Raw genomic sequence first — 17,325 nt, 5'->3', positions numbered from 1 at the left:
AGGGCTACTAGCAAAAAATGAGTTCTGTGATTAAATTTTTCAATGTTTTTCTCAAGTTTAACAGGACTGAGTCAACTTTCCCCTTGTTGTTATGGGAAACTTTAAAAGCTGTATTACAAAGAGTGATTATTTCGTACAGCACAAATTCGGACAATAAAAATAAACAAAAACAACAGAAGCTGACTGTTGCAAGTGTATTCCATCTCTCCCCGCCCAGACCTTTATTGCAGAAGAATTAAATCAATCTGAATTTGATTTGCTCTCCACAAGTAAAGCTGAATATCTTTTAAGACGGACCAAAGGAACATACCATGAATATGATGATAAAGCTAGCCGCCTCTTAGCCCTTCAGCTTAGACGCCAGTCAGCCTCTTACTTTATACGTCAAATTTATGATTCCTCCCACTCCATAATTACCAATCCTTCTCATCCTTCTACTTTTTTCTCTACAAATCTGAACCCCCAGTTAACAAGTTAGCAATGCATTTTTTTAGATGGCTTCCTATAGATTAAAATTAGAAAACATTTTTGACAAACCTTTACGAATATAAATAAAGAAATAACCAAGTGTCGTAAATTAATGCAAACTAAAAAAGCACCAGGTTCTGATGGATTTCCAATCGAGTTGTATAAGAAGTTCTCCTACTAACTTGCGCCTTTATTATTGGACATGTTTGAAGATTTATTGAAACAAGGCTCTCTCCCTCCAACTCTAAATCAAGCCTCAATTTCACTTATTCTTAAGAAAGATAAATGTCCAGAGGACTGCAGCAGCTACAGGCCAATTAGCTTGTTAAATTCAGATGTAAAGCTATTAGCCAAGGTTTTCAACTTCTCTAACTTGGATTAGTATATAATGAAGGAAATTCTTCACATCCTTCTTCACTTGCCCTATGGTCTTTGCCCCTCTTGTCCCACTGACATTGGAAACCCAGTATTACATTCTTTCTGCCCCTTCCCCACACAGCCCCATTTGTAACAATCACATGTTTCCTCCTTCTAAGTTAGACTCGTCTTTCACTCTGTGGAGAGAGAAGGGTCTGACTTGTTTCTCAGATTTATACTTTGAGGGCACGTTAGCCACTTTAAAGGGGACATAGCATGCAAATTCCACTTTGTTAGTGCTTCTACAGGTTAATGTGGGTATCTGGCATGTCTACCAACCCAAACACTCTGGGAAAAAAACACTCGCGCGTTTTGTTATGGTTCCTCTAAGTCAGAAACGTCATGCTTGAGCGACTCAATTGAGCTTCCTGGGTTTTGTGTCGTAACAAGGCACTGGAAGTCTCCCTACATGGCCTTGGCCCACCCCCCCCCGTCCGCCCACACTCGTTACGCCGGGTTTACACCGGAGGCAGCGAAGCTGCGAGGCAGCGCAGCGCCGTTCCCAAGCACGCAGCCGCCTGGCTGTTCACACGGGACGAGCATTTCTCCGCTGGTCAGCCCGCGATTCACTCACATGTGGCATTTGTCTGGATCGTTGGGACTGGGAGGCTGCAGCAGCTGCTCGGGAGCGACCGCTCGCTCTCCCATGCGCTCAGCCGCCTGGCTGTTCACACGGGACGTGCATTTCTCCGCGCTGGTCAGCCCCATAGACTGTATATATAAGGTCAGCCCGCGATTCTGCTTTCTCCGCTTGTTGTTGTACCCGTTTAATGTCGGGGTTCGGGGGTAAATGATGGTCTTCATAGCCCCCCACACCCCTCTCTTTCTCTCTCTGTCTGTCTGCTTGTGTACTTGTAGTGGATGGGCAGAGGGGGACATTTAATTATGTGATTGGGAAAATTAAAACTCCAGGACAACAGAAGGGGAATACAAAGTATGGGATGCATATTTGATAATTTATATCATATAAAATATGTAATTTATATCGTTTAAAATCATGGGGGGAGAGGGGGGAGGGGGGAGCTGGCTCATTAGCATTTAAAGGAACAGGCACTCAAAACAGGTCACTCTGTGGAGGGCTGTTTTATACAGGGTAAAAAGGGTGCTGTTTTAAATGATCCTTGTGGTATTTTGACCAAAGTATGTTACAGACATTTCATTAAGACCCCAAGGAACCATATCAACTTGTGGTAAAATGGGCATGCTATGTCCCCTTTAAATGATCTTTGTGCTAAGTATAATTTGCCCTGATCCCATCTATCCGGTATTTTCAAGTGCGAGAATATGTTCGCACAAACTTTACATGTTTTCCTCAACTTCCAACGGATTCTCCAGTTGTTGCTGGGCTTTCGCTCCCTGAGAAACATGGTATGATGTCACTTTATATGAGCTTATATCCTCTTCGAGTGTGGTCTCTCTTGTGGAGGTTAGGGGTAGTTGGGAGAAGGAGCTTGCGTTCAATCTGACTGACTAATGGTGGGAAAAGGCACTAATCAGGGTCAACTCCACATCCTCCTGTGCACATCCAAGTTTAATTCAGTTCAAAGTCCTGCATCGGATTCATTTTAAAAACGCTAAACTAAGCAGGTAATTTCCTGGCACTAATGATACATGTGATAGGTATGGTTCATCTCAGGCCAATCACACTCATGTTTTTCTCTTGCCCAAAATATGCGTAGTTCTGGTCTTGTTTCTTCAGTTCATTAAGTAAAGCCCTTAATATCACACAAAAACTCAGCCCCTTAAAGGGATAGTGTCACGGTGTGGGGGGCAGTTGGACCCAGACGCAGAGTTTAAACTTAAAAAGGTATAATTTTAATCAAAACGAATCTTTAACAAACCAAACTGGGAGCACAAAGGGAGAAAATACAGGAAGCTTACACGGGGGGGGGGTGCAGAGGTGCAGAGGCTCAGGAGACACGGGATACAGAAGTACAGGGATAGCAGGGCAGGAGATCCGGACAGGAGGACAGGACAGGAGATTAGGACGGGTATACACAAGAACACATACGACCAGAGACATCCGACGACGATCCGACAAGGACAAAGGGAAGAACCGAGGCTTAAATACAGACACACAGGGAAGGCAGGGGCAATTCGACACAGGTGTAACACATGAGGACTGGTGCAGACAATCACAGACAGGAAGTGAAGAAAGAAAACACAAGCAACAGAGACTACAAAATAAAACACGAAACAGAACACGGAGTGTGAAAACATGAAACAGGAGGAGATACTAAATAACTGAAAACACCTTGGAAATGGTGGAAACTAAGCACTGGAAAATATTAAACCCTGACAGATAGTTCAGCATAAAATGAAAATTCACTCATCTACTCATCACTATGACGATGGAGGGGTGGGTGAAGTGTTTGAGTCCACAAAACAATTTTAGAGTTTCAGGGGTAAACAGTGTTGCAGCCAAATCCAATACAATTGAAGTAAATGGTGACCACTTCTTCAAACATATAAAAACAACATAAAGAAAACATAAAATGCCTCCATTCTCCTCCTGTGGTGTCATCCAAGTGTCCGTAAGCCAAATTCAACTCGAAACTGCGTCATTTACACCATGTTTTCAGCCTAAATGTATTATTATCATTGGAGACCTACTTCTCCCTCTGCCCCACCCTGGCTGTCATTTTTTATGCTTGAAAAGGTGAAATATTCCCAGAGAGGCTCTTTAATAAAAAAAAAGAGATGGCAGCCTATCGTCTCCTATGTAAATACTGTAACCTCTCTGGACCCCATTTGATTTTGAATGCATTTATTTTTGTTCTGAGGTAAGTGTCTTGAACATCCTTTCCATGTTATTATTCTCCCTGTTATATTTATTACAGTCTTTATTTAATTATTTCAATTTTATTGTTTTTACTTTTTGACTTATTTTTGGTGCTTATATTTCGTATTTTCTTTTGAGGGTTTGTGTTGGTTGGGCGCTGGAGTTATGTGGTGCTCTGTTTCTCTTTTGTCACACCACATGATGGACGGGAAGGGGAAAAACAAAGAAAAAGAAAAGCTGGCTCACAGCACACTGTATTTGTTGTCTGTACACCGCTGACCTTTAATAAAAATACATGGGAAAAAACGACTTAAATATAACATGAATAATGTCATGTATGTGTTTGTTTGTCTGTAGGTGAGGATGGCCAATGTGAAGCAGGTGGGCTTGCTGGCAGCAGGCTGTCAGCCCTGGAACAAAGATGTGTGCGCTGCTAGTGGAGACCGCTTCGCCTACTGTGCTACATTGGCTATTTACATCTACCAGGTGAACCAGATGTGTGTGTACTTGTTTGCATGAGAAAATTGTTTAGACGTGAAATGTTCAAAGGATGTTTAATTTTAAAATCTGAGACGATATTATGTAGCATTACCAAAGCAGCTCTCACATACAGTAATGTAGGTTATTATGTGTGGCGGAAATTTGGTCAACAAGCGAGGTTCTGAGACAAGTTGTCTTTGTAAATATATTTGTAAAAGCTTTCTGCAGAAAGGATCACACAGGCAAGGTGGAGGTTGCAAGTGTGATGAAAAGTGAAGTGTCTGTGCTCATATTTAAGTGTCTCTGCGTGGGTAACCTCCTGACCCCAAAACACACAGGGGGATGTGAATGTATTGTTCTGTGTCTGTAACATATCGTTTGTAAAGGTGTGACTTTTAGGCTGCATCCTAAATGTGTTGGAGAGGACATAGTATCATGTATGGTTAGGGTGTTGTGTCAGTCAGCTGAGTTCTTCGAACAAAGGACAAACACAGTTAAACCAGAGTAGAGCAAAAGGTCACTTGAATTCAGGTGATCTCAGGATCAACTTCTGCAAGACATGAATAGACAATGGGCTCACATGCTAGACAGTGGGTGCACCATAAAGTTTATGTTGAGCTGTACCCTAGATTGAAATGTCTGCTGTAAGCATAAACTAAGAAATTATTAAGTAAATTTCCATTAAATTTGTTATTTTATACTCTACTCACTACCTGATTTTGCTGAATGTTGAACACGGTACATATCCATATCCGGTGGTAATGAGACACATGAATTAAGTACACATGTTTTGTGTTCAGCAAAGCTTATACAGTATAATTAAACACTGTATCCACATCTTCTAACGGAGTGATTGAAAGCAGTGGTTCCAGAATTTTTTTTTTCATTGGTCCTCTCCTGCAACCGTGTTAGCAACTGGTGTGTTTATATAAACTGTATTTTTTAAAAACATTATTTATATAAATGAATCCTCCTCAACCAAACAAAACCAATTCACTTTGAGAAAAAATTGAACTAATCAACTTCTCCATCATCACATCTCCTCTCCCACTGTTGGATTTGGCTTGATGGAGTTTTTGCTGTGACTGCTCTAATAGAAACGCAGAGAAGTGTGTACTGCAACTCAACTCTGGATTGTCATCGTGTTGACTGACTACAATTTCTAGATATGAGAGCCACTCCATCCAAAGTGGGATGAATGGTGTCTCTCCTAATCAGATCAGACTTTCCCCAAAAAACTTCGACAATTATCTACGAAGTCCACATTGTTTTCAGGACACCACCTCGACAGCCAATGGTGAAAGGATGACATGCGGCTGTACATGTCATCACTGGTCATATTAGGCATGGGTCCAGAGAAAACTACGCCACCGTGAATAATAATCTCATTGTATGTATGCTTACCCTGAGCCAGCAGTTTTAAATATTACTCTATGTCGCCTGCTCTAGCCCCAGGAATGCATTTGACTGTGGTCGCCGGAGTCGCTAACTTCACGTTTCTCAGAATAACCAGAGTTGGTTCCTCAGCGGGTGTGTCGCTGAGTGGGGAACATTTTTCAGAAACATGAACAGGTTGGTGGTGAACCAAGAGCTTTGGTTTAGGACTACGCTTCATATTTCGGAAAGTCATCCAGCCACCCTGGCTTCCCTGTGTTCCAGTTTAACTGGGGATCATGTCAACTGGTAATATTTGTTGTCTTTGTTCCAAATGTTGTCAGTCGGTGGCAGACTCAGTTGCAGATTTGTCATTTTCACAAAGTGCCTGTGTCTGAAGTGCGGTCATATACTGAAGGTCTCGTTGAAATTTACATAAATTAAGACATATCACGAATACCGGGAGTGTAGTCTGATGATTTTTTCGGAGTCATGGCTACACAGGGACGTTCCCGACCAAAACGTTAACATCGAGGGTTTACAGAGTGCATCAAGGAGTATATAAAGTTCTATGTGAACTGCACTGTCCGCACAAGGACTGTCAGCTGTTACCCAAAAAACAAGCCGTGGGTAACAAAACACATCAAAGCCATCGTTAACGAGAAGAAGAGGGCTTTCAGAGGTGACAACAGGGAGGAGCTGAGGACTATTCAGAGGGACCCTGAAAATCAAGATAAAGGAGGCAAAGGACAGCACACTCTTCATTTATGAACTCAAACAAGGCTTTATATTTCCCTTCCTAAATTCTGAATAAATTCTTTAGGTTTAACACTTCCATCCCACTTTTCCCTAGCTCCTTCTTTATTTTTTCTCTATCTGTTTTATATTTCTGGCAAAGCCACATTCATACTGTCCTGATGGATCTTTCCCTATTAAATTTATTTGTTAAATCCTGTGTGTCCTTATCTATATATTGATATGACTGTTTGCTCTCTGGTGTTTTTACCTATCGTTTTCATCCATCCCACTGTTTGCTTTATTTGATATAGATGCTGTCCTTTACTTCCCTCATCTCATTGTTTTTGCCAGTCAACCATGATGTCGCTCCTAAATACATGTACTGCTTCAATGAAAATCTCTCCTGTTTTAAAGATATTAGGGACAGTGTATTATTTGTAGTCCTTAACCTTCCCTCTACTATGTCTGCCCAATATCCTTTTTCTCTCTTCATTTTCTCTTGAATATAAAAATCTAGGGATACAGGAGGAAAAGAAACATGTCGGAGTCACTGGATAAGGAACTGTTGAACTGTATCGTTTATCATGCAATCTCATCTCTTTTGCCATTTTACTAGCAGCCCAAACATAACACTCTCCAACTTTCCCAGCATGGTCTAAGGGCCCTCACAGTTGGGTGATCTTCTTCCTTGTGTCCTTGTAGGTTTATCCAGTAATTTAGCATTAGTTGTTTGCACCTAAGATTCCGCAGCATTTCTCCAATTACTTGGACTGCTATAGTTGGAGAAGTCTTAATAGCACCACAACATAATCTCAGTGCCTGATTTGGTAATATTTCCAGTTTCTTTAGCAAAGTTTTTTGCTGCTGACCTGTAAACCACACTCCCATAATCTATCACTGATCTAATTAAAGCAATATAAATATTCCTCAAAGCTTTTCTACTGGCTCCCAATTCAGACCCTTTGAGATAACTCATTACTTTAAGAACCATCTTGCATCTTTTCTCTATGTTATTTATATGTTAATTCCAGATCAGCTTTGTATCAAATAAACCCCCATATATCAAATAGTGTTTACCTGCTCTAACTGTTCTCTTATACCAGCTTCTTTCTAGAAGATATCACTACCTTTGTTTTTTCCACTGAAAACCTTAATCCCCATGAATATGACCATTTCTCTACCACCCTGATTGCATTTTGTATCTTCCCTTGGATTATTGTTACATCTTTACCACTTTTCCATAGAGCCCCATTATCAGCAAATAATGAATTTCCAATATTGTTACGGACGTTGAGATGGAGGTTGTTGTCCTGGCACCAAGATGTCAGGGCTCTGACCTCCTCTCTGTAGGCCATCTCATTGTCACCGGTGATCAGGCCTAAATTTGATGATGGTGTTGGAGCTGTGGGTGGCCACGTAGTCATGTGTGAACAGGGAGTACAGGAGAGGACTGAGCACGCAGCCCTGGGGAGCACCGTTGTTGAGAGTCAGGGTGGATGATGTGGGGCTGCCTATCCGCACAGCCTGGTGTCTGCCCGTCAGGAAGTTCAGGATCCAATCACAGAGGGCAATGTTGAGCCCAAGGTCTCTGAGCTTGGTGACGAGCTTCAGGGGCACGATGGTATTGAACATTGAACTGTGGTCAATGAACAGCATTCTCACATATGTGTCCCTCTGGTCCAGGTGGGAGAGGGTAGTGTGTACTGTGAGGGAGATGGCATCTGCAGTCGATCTATTTGGCCTGTAGGCAAACTGAAATGGGTCCAGTGAGTCAGGGAGGGAGGAGGTGATGAAGAATATAGGGGAGAATTGGGAGAGTGAGCGGTTGGTTGGGGGGGGGGGCTTTTTCTTGATTTCATTAGATGGAGTTGAGGGGTGAATCAGGGAGCAGTGTGGGTGAAGGAGACAGTTCTGGTTTTGAGAGGGGCAAGCTGATTGAGGAGTGTGTCATTTTAACTTTATCCAGTTAAAATATATGGTCAAAAAGACCAGGATCTAAAAGTGGTTCGTAAAGATGTGGCCTAAAACTGGATAAAAAGTCAGATCATGACAGAGCCCTCTGACGGTCTGCTAAGTTCAGTGGTACAATGCCATTCAGTGATTTTAAAAGTTGGATTTGTATTGCTGTGATATTTTGGTAATAAGTTATTTGAAAGCGAATTTTAGTTATGTTATGCTCTTCACCGGATCTTTCTTTGCATGCAACTAAGTACTTTCTCTAAACTGGCACCAATACCTCACACACACATCTCCCCAAACTTAACACATACATGTGACCTCAACCACATGGGGTCTTTTGTCTTCATAGTGGCCAGCCGCCATTTTGAAAGGACACTTTCTCACTCACACACACACACACACACACACACACACACACACACACACACACACACACACACACACACACACACACACACACACACACATATACATGTATATAGTACACCTTTAGTTAGTTTGTGTGTATTTACTTTTACTATTTTCATAATAAATGTTTTTCTTTAACACACATGTTGTCCTCAGTAATGTTGCATAAGTGTGAGTTTTATACTGCCAAGAACTCCATATTCTTCAACTTGGCTAACTACTTATGTGATCATTTTGATTAAAGTTATTAATTTAATTATTGATCAAAGTTTCAAATTTGTAGTTAGTAATGACACCTAATCAATGAATTGGCTATATTTTCCCCTCCATTGAAGGGTGGTGGCCAAAGGTAACTTTAATCAATTAAAGTTATTATTTAATATTAATATTTTTAATATTAATATTCAATATTTTTCTGATAACCAAATTTAATGAATGCCCAAAGGCACACCATTTAATGGTGTCATGCTTAAGGTATAATAATCACAACACTCCCTTATTCCACCTGCTTCCCCACTTTAGTCACAATTGTCACTTTACGCTTTCCTACCTCCTTCATCCTACATGCCCTTCTCTCTGGCCATTTTAATCTCACCTACTTTATTTTTTAATATTGTGGTTAGCTTTACTTGGCTCAAAGTGTGGACCCCATTCTCACTAAATCTGAGTATTAACTTAAATCCAATTACTTCCGTTTCACCACTTCCTCCCTCAAAATTATTCTGATGTTCTCAAATTACACGTGGCATCAATTGCACTTCTGTTCGTCCTGGGAGAGGGATCCCAATTTCGTGTTTTCCATGAAAACTCACACTTTTATTTATCAAATGAGTTGCAAAATGAATAGAAAATATAGTCAAGACATTGACAAGGTTAGAAATAATGATTTTATTTGAAATATTAATTTTGTTCTTCAAACTTTGCTTTCGTCAAAGAATGCTCCATTTGCAGCAATTACAGCATTGCAGACCTTTGGCATTCTAGCTGTTAATTTGTTGAGGTAATCTGTAGAAATGTCACCCCACGCTTCCTGAAGCACCTCCCACAAGTTGGATTGGCTTGATGGGCACTTCTTGCGTACCATACGGTCAAGCTGCTCCCACAACAGCTCAATGGGGTTGAGATCTGGTGACTGCGCTGGCCACTCCATTACAGACAGCATACCAGCTGCCTGCTTCTTCCCTAAATAGTTCTTGCATAATTTGGAGGTGTGCTTTGGATCATTGTCCTGTTGTAGGAGGAAATTGGCTCCAATCAAGCGCTGTCCACAGGGTATGGCATGGCGTTGCAAAATGGAGTGATAGCCTTCCTTATTTAAAATCCCTTTTACCTTGTACAAATCTCCCACTTTACCAGCACCAAAGCAGCCCCAGACCATCACATTACCTCCACCATGCTTGACAGATGGCGTCAGGCACTCTTCCAGCATCTTTTCACCTGTTCTGCGTCTCACAAATGTTCTTCTGTGTGATCCAAACACCTCAAACTTTGATTCGTCTGTCCATAACACTTTTTGCGGGTACCATTTAAAGAAGCTGCCAGTTGAGGTCCTGTGAGGCATCTATTTCTCAAACTAGAGACTCTAATATACTTGTCTTCTTGCTGAGTTGTGCACCGGGGCCTCCCACTTCTCTTTCTACTCTGGTTAGAGCCCGTTTGTGCTGTTCTCTGAAGGGAGTAGTACACACCGTTGTAGGAAATTTTCAGTTTCTTCGCAATTTCTCGCATGGAATAGCCTTCATTTCTAAGAACAAGAATAGACTGGCGAGTTTCACATGAAAGTTCTCTTTTTCTGGCCCTTTTGAGAGTATAATCGAACCCACAAATGTGATGCTCCAGATTCTCAACCAGCTCAAAGGAAGGCCAGTTTTATAGCTTCTCTCACCAGCAAAACAGTTTTCAGCTGTGCTAACATAATTGCACAAGGGTTTTCAAGGGTTTTCTAATCATCCATTAGTCTTCTAAGGCGATTAGCAAACACAATGTACCATTAGAACACTGGAGTGATAGTTGCTGGAAATGGGCCTCTATACACCTATGTAGATATTTCATTAAAAACCAGACGTTTCCACCTAGAATAGTCATTTACCACATTAACAATGTATAGAGTGTATTTCTGATTAATTTAATGTTATCTTCATTGAAAGAAACAGTGCTTTTCTTTGAAAAATAAGGACATTTCTAAGTGACCCCAAACTTTTGAACGGTAGTGTATATGTTCCACATATAGACAGAAAGACAGACTGACCCTAGCCCTATCATACAGCCCTAGAAGCAGCCAAGGTACAGAGGTACACGCTGAAGCTCACATCGTTTGTTAAGTATCATACTTGATGATTTATAAAAATTATTTTAAAAATGTTGATGCAATATTCTGCAGTTCTTTCGTAATATTTGATGTAATATTGGTGTAGTTAACTTGGTTTTGTAGAAAAGGATTTAATATGTCATGGTAAATGGATCTGTATTTATATAGCGCTTTTCTAGTCTTGATGACAACTCAAAGCTCTTTACAGTAAAGGTTAGTGCCATTCACCCATTCACACAGTGCGTCTATTGGCAGCACTTTTTCTATGAGGGGCATTTAGGGGTTGATGATCTTGCCCAGGGACACTTCGGCATGCAGATGAGGAAGACTAGGATCGATCCAGTGCTCTACCCCCTGCCTCTTTAAGGCCCTGTTTTGTACAAACATATCAGTTATAGTTGAGGCCCCTAGTTGGTAAGAAACTGATCTTGACATTGGGGTTGGATGAGTTATTGTCAATAAATACCCTTTACTAAAATAGATATATTAAGATAAGGATCTCATAAATTTATTATCCTACCATTGTTCTTTCACAAGTGTGGTACATTTACTTGAACGTAATTAAAGGCACGTTGAACGTGTGTTTTTTTCAATCAAACCATCCTTATCGTTTCTTTTCTGTACCTGAATTACTTTACATTTTCTGCAGAGAACCTTTGGGTAAATAGCCCGGGTGATGAATCACATAAATCATTTGTCAACTATTTCTCCCATATAATGTTTTTTTCTTCATTTTGTCCTTTTTTTTTAAGTGTCTACAGTTCTGGACAGAATTGAATCTGTCTACAGTATAGTGTATTTACTACTGCAGAAAGGTTTCACCAGAGAACTAATGTGAAACACATCCCAGGATAAAATCTGTTGCTGATTTATTTCTGTTTATTTCCCCCTTAATTCCTTGTCATTCTCAATCTGTCTGTTATAGTTGGACCAGCAGTACAATGAATATAAATTGAGATCCATCATGTCAGAACACAAGAAGACTATAACAGCTATCAGCTGGTGTTATGACAACTCTGATCTCTTTGCATCGGCCTCTGCTGATAACCTGCTCATCGTATGGAACGTCGCAGAACAAAAGGCTGTTGCAAGACTGGACAACACTAAAGGTAGATGGATGGTTGACATAGGATTTATTGTCACTGTGAAATGTTTAAGAGCAGATTATTGCACAGTCTTCCATCTGTAAAGTTTACAGTGTCTCCTCCTGCGTTCCTAGGTGTCCCCACATCAGTCAGTTGGTGCTGGAACTCAGCTGATGGAGTGGCCTTTGTCTCCCAGCGTGGTCCGTTGTATATCTGGGTGTATGGAGGTCCTGACCCTGGGCTAACAGTGCATAAAGAAGCTCACTCCTTCCTGTCTGATATCTGTCTCTTCAGATGGCACCCGAAAAAGAAAGGCAAACTGGTGTTTGGACACACAGACGGAAGTTTGTCAATTTTTCAGCCAGGTAAAGACAGTTGTTTCTTTTCTCATCTCAACACACAAACTCACACACACACCTGGCTTAAATGCTAACTTAACCATAATGTAAACTGTACACCTGCACTTCTGTACCTGTAAACATACATCTTCTTTAACCTATTCACCTCTGTCTTCTCTTGTTTAGGGAGTAAAAGCCAAAAGCATGTGTTACGTCCAGAGTCATTAGAGGGCACAGATGAAGAGGATCCAGTTAGTGCTCTGGAATGGGACCCTTTGTCAACTGACTATTTGCTAGGTTTGACAAAATAATCACATTATCATCACTCTCTTGATAAAGTGTAATACTTATGATATGACACATTGAATAGAACAACGTCAATATAGTTTTACTTTATTGTTTGGTTGTTTTTTTCTCTTACAGTGTCTAACCTCCACAATGGTATAAGGCTGGTCGACAGTGAGGCCTTGAATTGTATCACGTCCTTCTGCTTCCCCTCAGCGGCTGCATCAGTTCAGTGTCTGGCCTGGGTTCCCTCTGCGCCAGGCATGTTCATTACCGGAGGTAAAGGTGCTACATGTTTATGTGGGATATGTGTATGATCTCATTTCCCATCTGCCTCAATGTGTTTATCACCAGATGACACCACACACCTCATTCCAGCCATCTTTGTATGTCAGACTCTCAGGTTGGAGTACTGAGGGTGTGGAATGTGTCTCGCTCCACTCCTCTGGACAGCTTTAAACTGAAAAAGACTGGGTTTCATGCTTTGCATGTCCTCAACTCCCCTCTCGCCAAGAAAGGTAATATTTAGAGTAAAACTTGTTGGATATGCAGTCCGACTGTTGTTCAGAAATGAAAAGTGTTACAATCTGCTGTGGATGTTTATTCTGTGTATGAGCATCACTCACTTTTTATCATATGTGCACTGTCTGGGCAGTCATTCAAACACTCAGGCTTCATGTGATTAATTCAGCAGCCCTCTGTCTGTTATATAAGGATGAGAGTGAATTTTAAGAAATATGAGGATTATGTTATTTTATAACACACTAGATATTTTTCTTTGACTTAATTCCCTCTCTACTCACACTACAGCTCCAAGTTCCTGTTCCCCCAATAAAAGTCAGCACACCAGTTCCACCAGTGAGGCAGTGCCTCCCCCGAACCTGTCACAGAACTGTTCCTTCTCCCTGCCTCCTGGCCACGCTGTGTGCTGCTTCATGGATGGAGGAGTGGGACTTTATGATATGGGTGCCAAAAAGTGGGACTTCCTTAGAGACCTGGTATTTTGTAACATCCTTTGTGCTGTAAATTCTACAGCTTACACCTGCTTATGGAAGACAGATGAACAAATATTTTACCATGTTCTTAGCGTATGATTTATTTGTTCTCTGTTGTCGTATTGTTTCCAGGGTCATGCAGAAACCATCTTTGATTGTAAATTCAAGCCAGATGATTCCAACCTGCTGGCCACGGCTAGTTTTGATGGAACTATTAAAATCTGGGACACAAACACACTAACAGCTGTTAGCACCTCTCCTGGCAATGAGGGAGTGGTCTACTCTCTGTCCTGGGCTCCAGGTATATAAACTCCACATAAACAATCAAACACATATACGTGCATGCACACACTTTTTTTGTGGTGAAGATTTTTTTTTTTTCAACACTTGGAAAAATATGCTGTTGAAAATAACAGCCAATTAACTTTAGATGATCATGTTCATTAGACAACATCCCTACACACATGATACATTCACAAATTTCATTTACGGATACAAAAGAATTGTAGTCCCATCCGATCATCCATATAAAGTGTATCATCTTTTGCTGATGTGAAAGTTATTGATCTTTCTCTGTGACTGTGTGTGTGTGTGTGTGTGTGTGTGTGTGTGTGTGTGTGTGTGTGTGTGTGTGTGTGTCTTGAAGGCGACCTGAATTGCATTGCAGGGGCGACGTCTCGTAACGGAGCGTTTATCTGGGATGTCAGGAAAGGAAAGATCATCACTCGCTTTAATGAGGTTACTTTAACTTTCAGTGCAAAATGCAAAAACATTATTCTATTCTTTGAGAAACTACTAGTTAGATGTGGTGTGAATTAACAACCTCTCTATTATCCTGCAGCATGGTAAGAATGGTATATTCTGTATATCATGGAGCCATAAGGATTCTAAGAGGATTGCTACCTGTAGTGGAGACGGATTCTGGTAAGTGCTCTTTTTCTGCTCTGTTAGGAGTATGTTCTTTTATCAGAGAGAGTATTTCATGTATTCTATCTATTTATCCCTCGGAGATTCATACATGTTTTTTTTTATTGTTTTAACAACAGTATTATTCGGACCATAGATGGCAAAATCCTCCATAAGTACAAACATCCTGCTGCTGTGTTTGGCTGTGACTGGAGCCAGAACAACAAGTAAGACCTAAATCACTCTGTCACATCACCTCACGTTGCTGTTAGCTACATATGGCCCACCTAGTAATTACTACTTTACTCATTTCACTTATTTGAACAATATATGTGGCATATAGTAAGACTTGAAAGACAACACTTAACAATAGCATAAAGCACAATTGCAAGATATTTCTAGTGTTATAGTGGACATTCCTGGCCTGGCTTCAGGCATCACTGAGCCAGGATGTGTAAACCCAGCCTATGACCTGTAGGCTGACCTCCACCCCATCTCCACACCATAAAACCTCCATTTCCGACAAGAAATCAAAAACAAGGGTTGCTCTTCTTCAAAACAAACAGTTTTTAACCTGACAAAATAAATATATGACTGGCACTGCAGGTTAGTTAGACGGAACTGGCAGAAGGGGGGCAATTACAACCAAATCCCATGCAACTAACTGACACCCCTTCTCAGATAGAGAGGTGCTTATCTCTTGATGATGATAAAAGCCATAAACCCACATTCCACTGTGAACTGAAAACCAGTTAGTTTTATTGAATTTCTGAAACAAGATAGAATAATGTTCAAACTGTCTGTTATGTGATTTCTGGAGCCATGTGAATTCTGGATCATGACAGTTTATTACTGTTATAATTAACAGTTCATTATACCGTTGTCAAATTTACTTCTAATGTTGTATATTGATCCTTCAATGATTACCTATAGATAACCTACAATATAGCATAGTGGGAATAATAAAGAGGCAAAAAATTGTCATTAATGCTCCCTTCATTGCTATCAGATATTTTCTTATGTATAAATACTTTAAACATTGAAACAACTTTCCATTATGCTAAAAAAACATTTCTTCTCATCAAAGTTGTAAATATTGTAATTTTGGAGATATGCTTATGTCTGTCCTGGGAGAGGGATCCCTCACATGTGGCTCTCTCTGAGGTTCCTACATTTTTTTCCCCCTGTTAAAGGGTTTTTTATGTAGTTTTGCCTTGCTTTTGTTGAGGGTTAAGGACAGAGGATGTCGCACCTTGTTAAGCCCTATGAGACAAATTGTGATTTGGGAATATGGTGGAGGAAGGGACAAAGGTCTAGAGCGGACAGGTTTGATTAATGAAACATAAAAGGTGGGATGAATCTTCAGAGAGACTAGATGTTTTAGACGTGCAGCAGAGGGATTGATAATACTATAAATTTCAAAGATACCAATGAACCAAGAGGCAAGCTTCTTAGAGTCAACTATGAGGGGAAGATATTGGAAAAGAGCCATCTCTTTTGGCCAGTGGTGAAGACTGGAGCAGGGAAGCAGTGGCAATTGGCTTAGGACTAGGTCTTAGTGAGTGTGAACTTGAATCTACCAAAGAAGAAAGCCCAACTGGCTTGCTGGGAGTTCAAACGTTTTGCGGTCTGAATGTAGGATGGGTTTTTGTGGTCTGTACACTAAATGAAGGGAAGAGCCAGTCCTTCAAATATTATAATTCTTTTCTGCAGATGAAGGTTTGTGGAAAAAGGAGGCACATGGGTTAGGTCTGTTATTAGAGGGACAACATTGAGACAACGGCGCACCTACTCCAGCTTCCATGATAAACTGAACGTCCAGGTCGGGTTGTGTGAGAACTGGGGTGGTGGTGAAGCGACGTTTGAGTTCCAATAATGAAGATTCAGTGGCACAGGCCCAGTGGTACGGGGAGGAAATGAAGGTGAGAGTGGTAAGGGTTGCTACCAGGAGATTGTATTTGCGAATGAATAGACTAGAAACTAGAAATTTACAACCCAGGAAATGCTAAAGCTCTTGAGGTTAGTTGGTACTCCTTTGCATATTAGGAATGGAAATAAATAGTGTGTAATTAATGTGGCATTATGAAATAAAAAGTCAATGAAATAATTAAATGTGGCATTATGAAATAAAAGTCCCATGAAATAATTAAATGTGGCATTTTGAAATAAATGTACCCTGAAATAAATAAATGTTGTCTTTTGAAAACATCATTTTGAAATAAGTGCCATATTTTGTTTATTTCAGGGTTTATTTCATAGCCATATTTATTTACCTATTTACCTATTTACCTATTTATTTATTTATTTATTTATTCAAATGGCATTCCATATTGATGTTTTGTTTTGTTTTTGGCGATGAAAGTTCAATTATAATAATAGAAGAAACCAAACCCCCAAAAAAAGTATTTAAAACCTGATCATGCTGTCGAAGCAGAATGCCTTGTCCAGTTTCTGGTGTTAGAGGCAGCTAACTAGTGGACCATAGACACAGATCAGGAGTCAGATGATCAGCTAAAGGGTTTTAAATAGGGATGCACCGATATGGAAATTCTTGGCCGATACCGATACCGATATTTAAAACAACAATCTAGCCGATAGCCGATACCGATATTTGTTTATTACTTGCATGTGGCCTTCTTGGTGTGTAACGCCGGGTTTACACCGGGCGCTGAAGCGCCGCCCGGCCGCGCAGCGCATGCTCTGCCGCGCGCAGCCGCCTGGCTGTTCACACCGACCCGCATTTCTCCGCGTCGGTCAGCCCGCGGTTCTCCGCTTGTTGTTG

At 40.7% G+C, this 17,325-nt stretch overlaps 1 protein-coding gene across 3 annotated transcripts in view; it reads left to right on the top strand.

Moving 5' to 3' along the window:
- Positions 1-17,325, top strand: part of wdr17 (WD repeat domain 17) — an 87,269-nt gene that overhangs the window by 8,092 nt on the left and 61,852 nt on the right. For 2 of the 3 annotated variants that reach the window (XM_035170745.2, XM_035170719.2), the window contains exons 2-12: positions 4,025-4,153; positions 11,860-12,043; positions 12,154-12,384; positions 12,544-12,654; positions 12,781-12,921; positions 13,038-13,160; positions 13,453-13,640; positions 13,770-13,938; positions 14,284-14,375; positions 14,479-14,561; positions 14,684-14,770. In XM_035170745.2, coding sequence (XP_035026636.1) covers positions 4,031-4,153; positions 11,860-12,043; positions 12,154-12,384; positions 12,544-12,654; positions 12,781-12,921; positions 13,038-13,160; positions 13,453-13,640; positions 13,770-13,938; positions 14,284-14,375; positions 14,479-14,561; positions 14,684-14,770 — 1,532 coding nt within the window. In that variant the 5' untranslated portion in view covers positions 4,025-4,030. The remainder of the gene's footprint in view (positions 1-4,024; positions 4,154-11,859; positions 12,044-12,153; positions 12,385-12,543; positions 12,655-12,780; positions 12,922-13,037; positions 13,161-13,452; positions 13,641-13,769; positions 13,939-14,283; positions 14,376-14,478; positions 14,562-14,683; positions 14,771-17,325) is intronic. The other variant, XM_035170730.2, reaches the window with a different exon arrangement.

Source organism: Hippoglossus stenolepis, chromosome 2, assembly GCF_022539355.2.
Source record: "Hippoglossus stenolepis isolate QCI-W04-F060 chromosome 2, HSTE1.2, whole genome shotgun sequence".
Taxonomy (NCBI): Eukaryota; Metazoa; Chordata; class Actinopteri; order Pleuronectiformes; family Pleuronectidae; genus Hippoglossus; species Hippoglossus stenolepis.
Note: the sequence above shows the minus strand (reverse complement) of the source record. Positions and strands in the feature narration are given on the sequence as shown.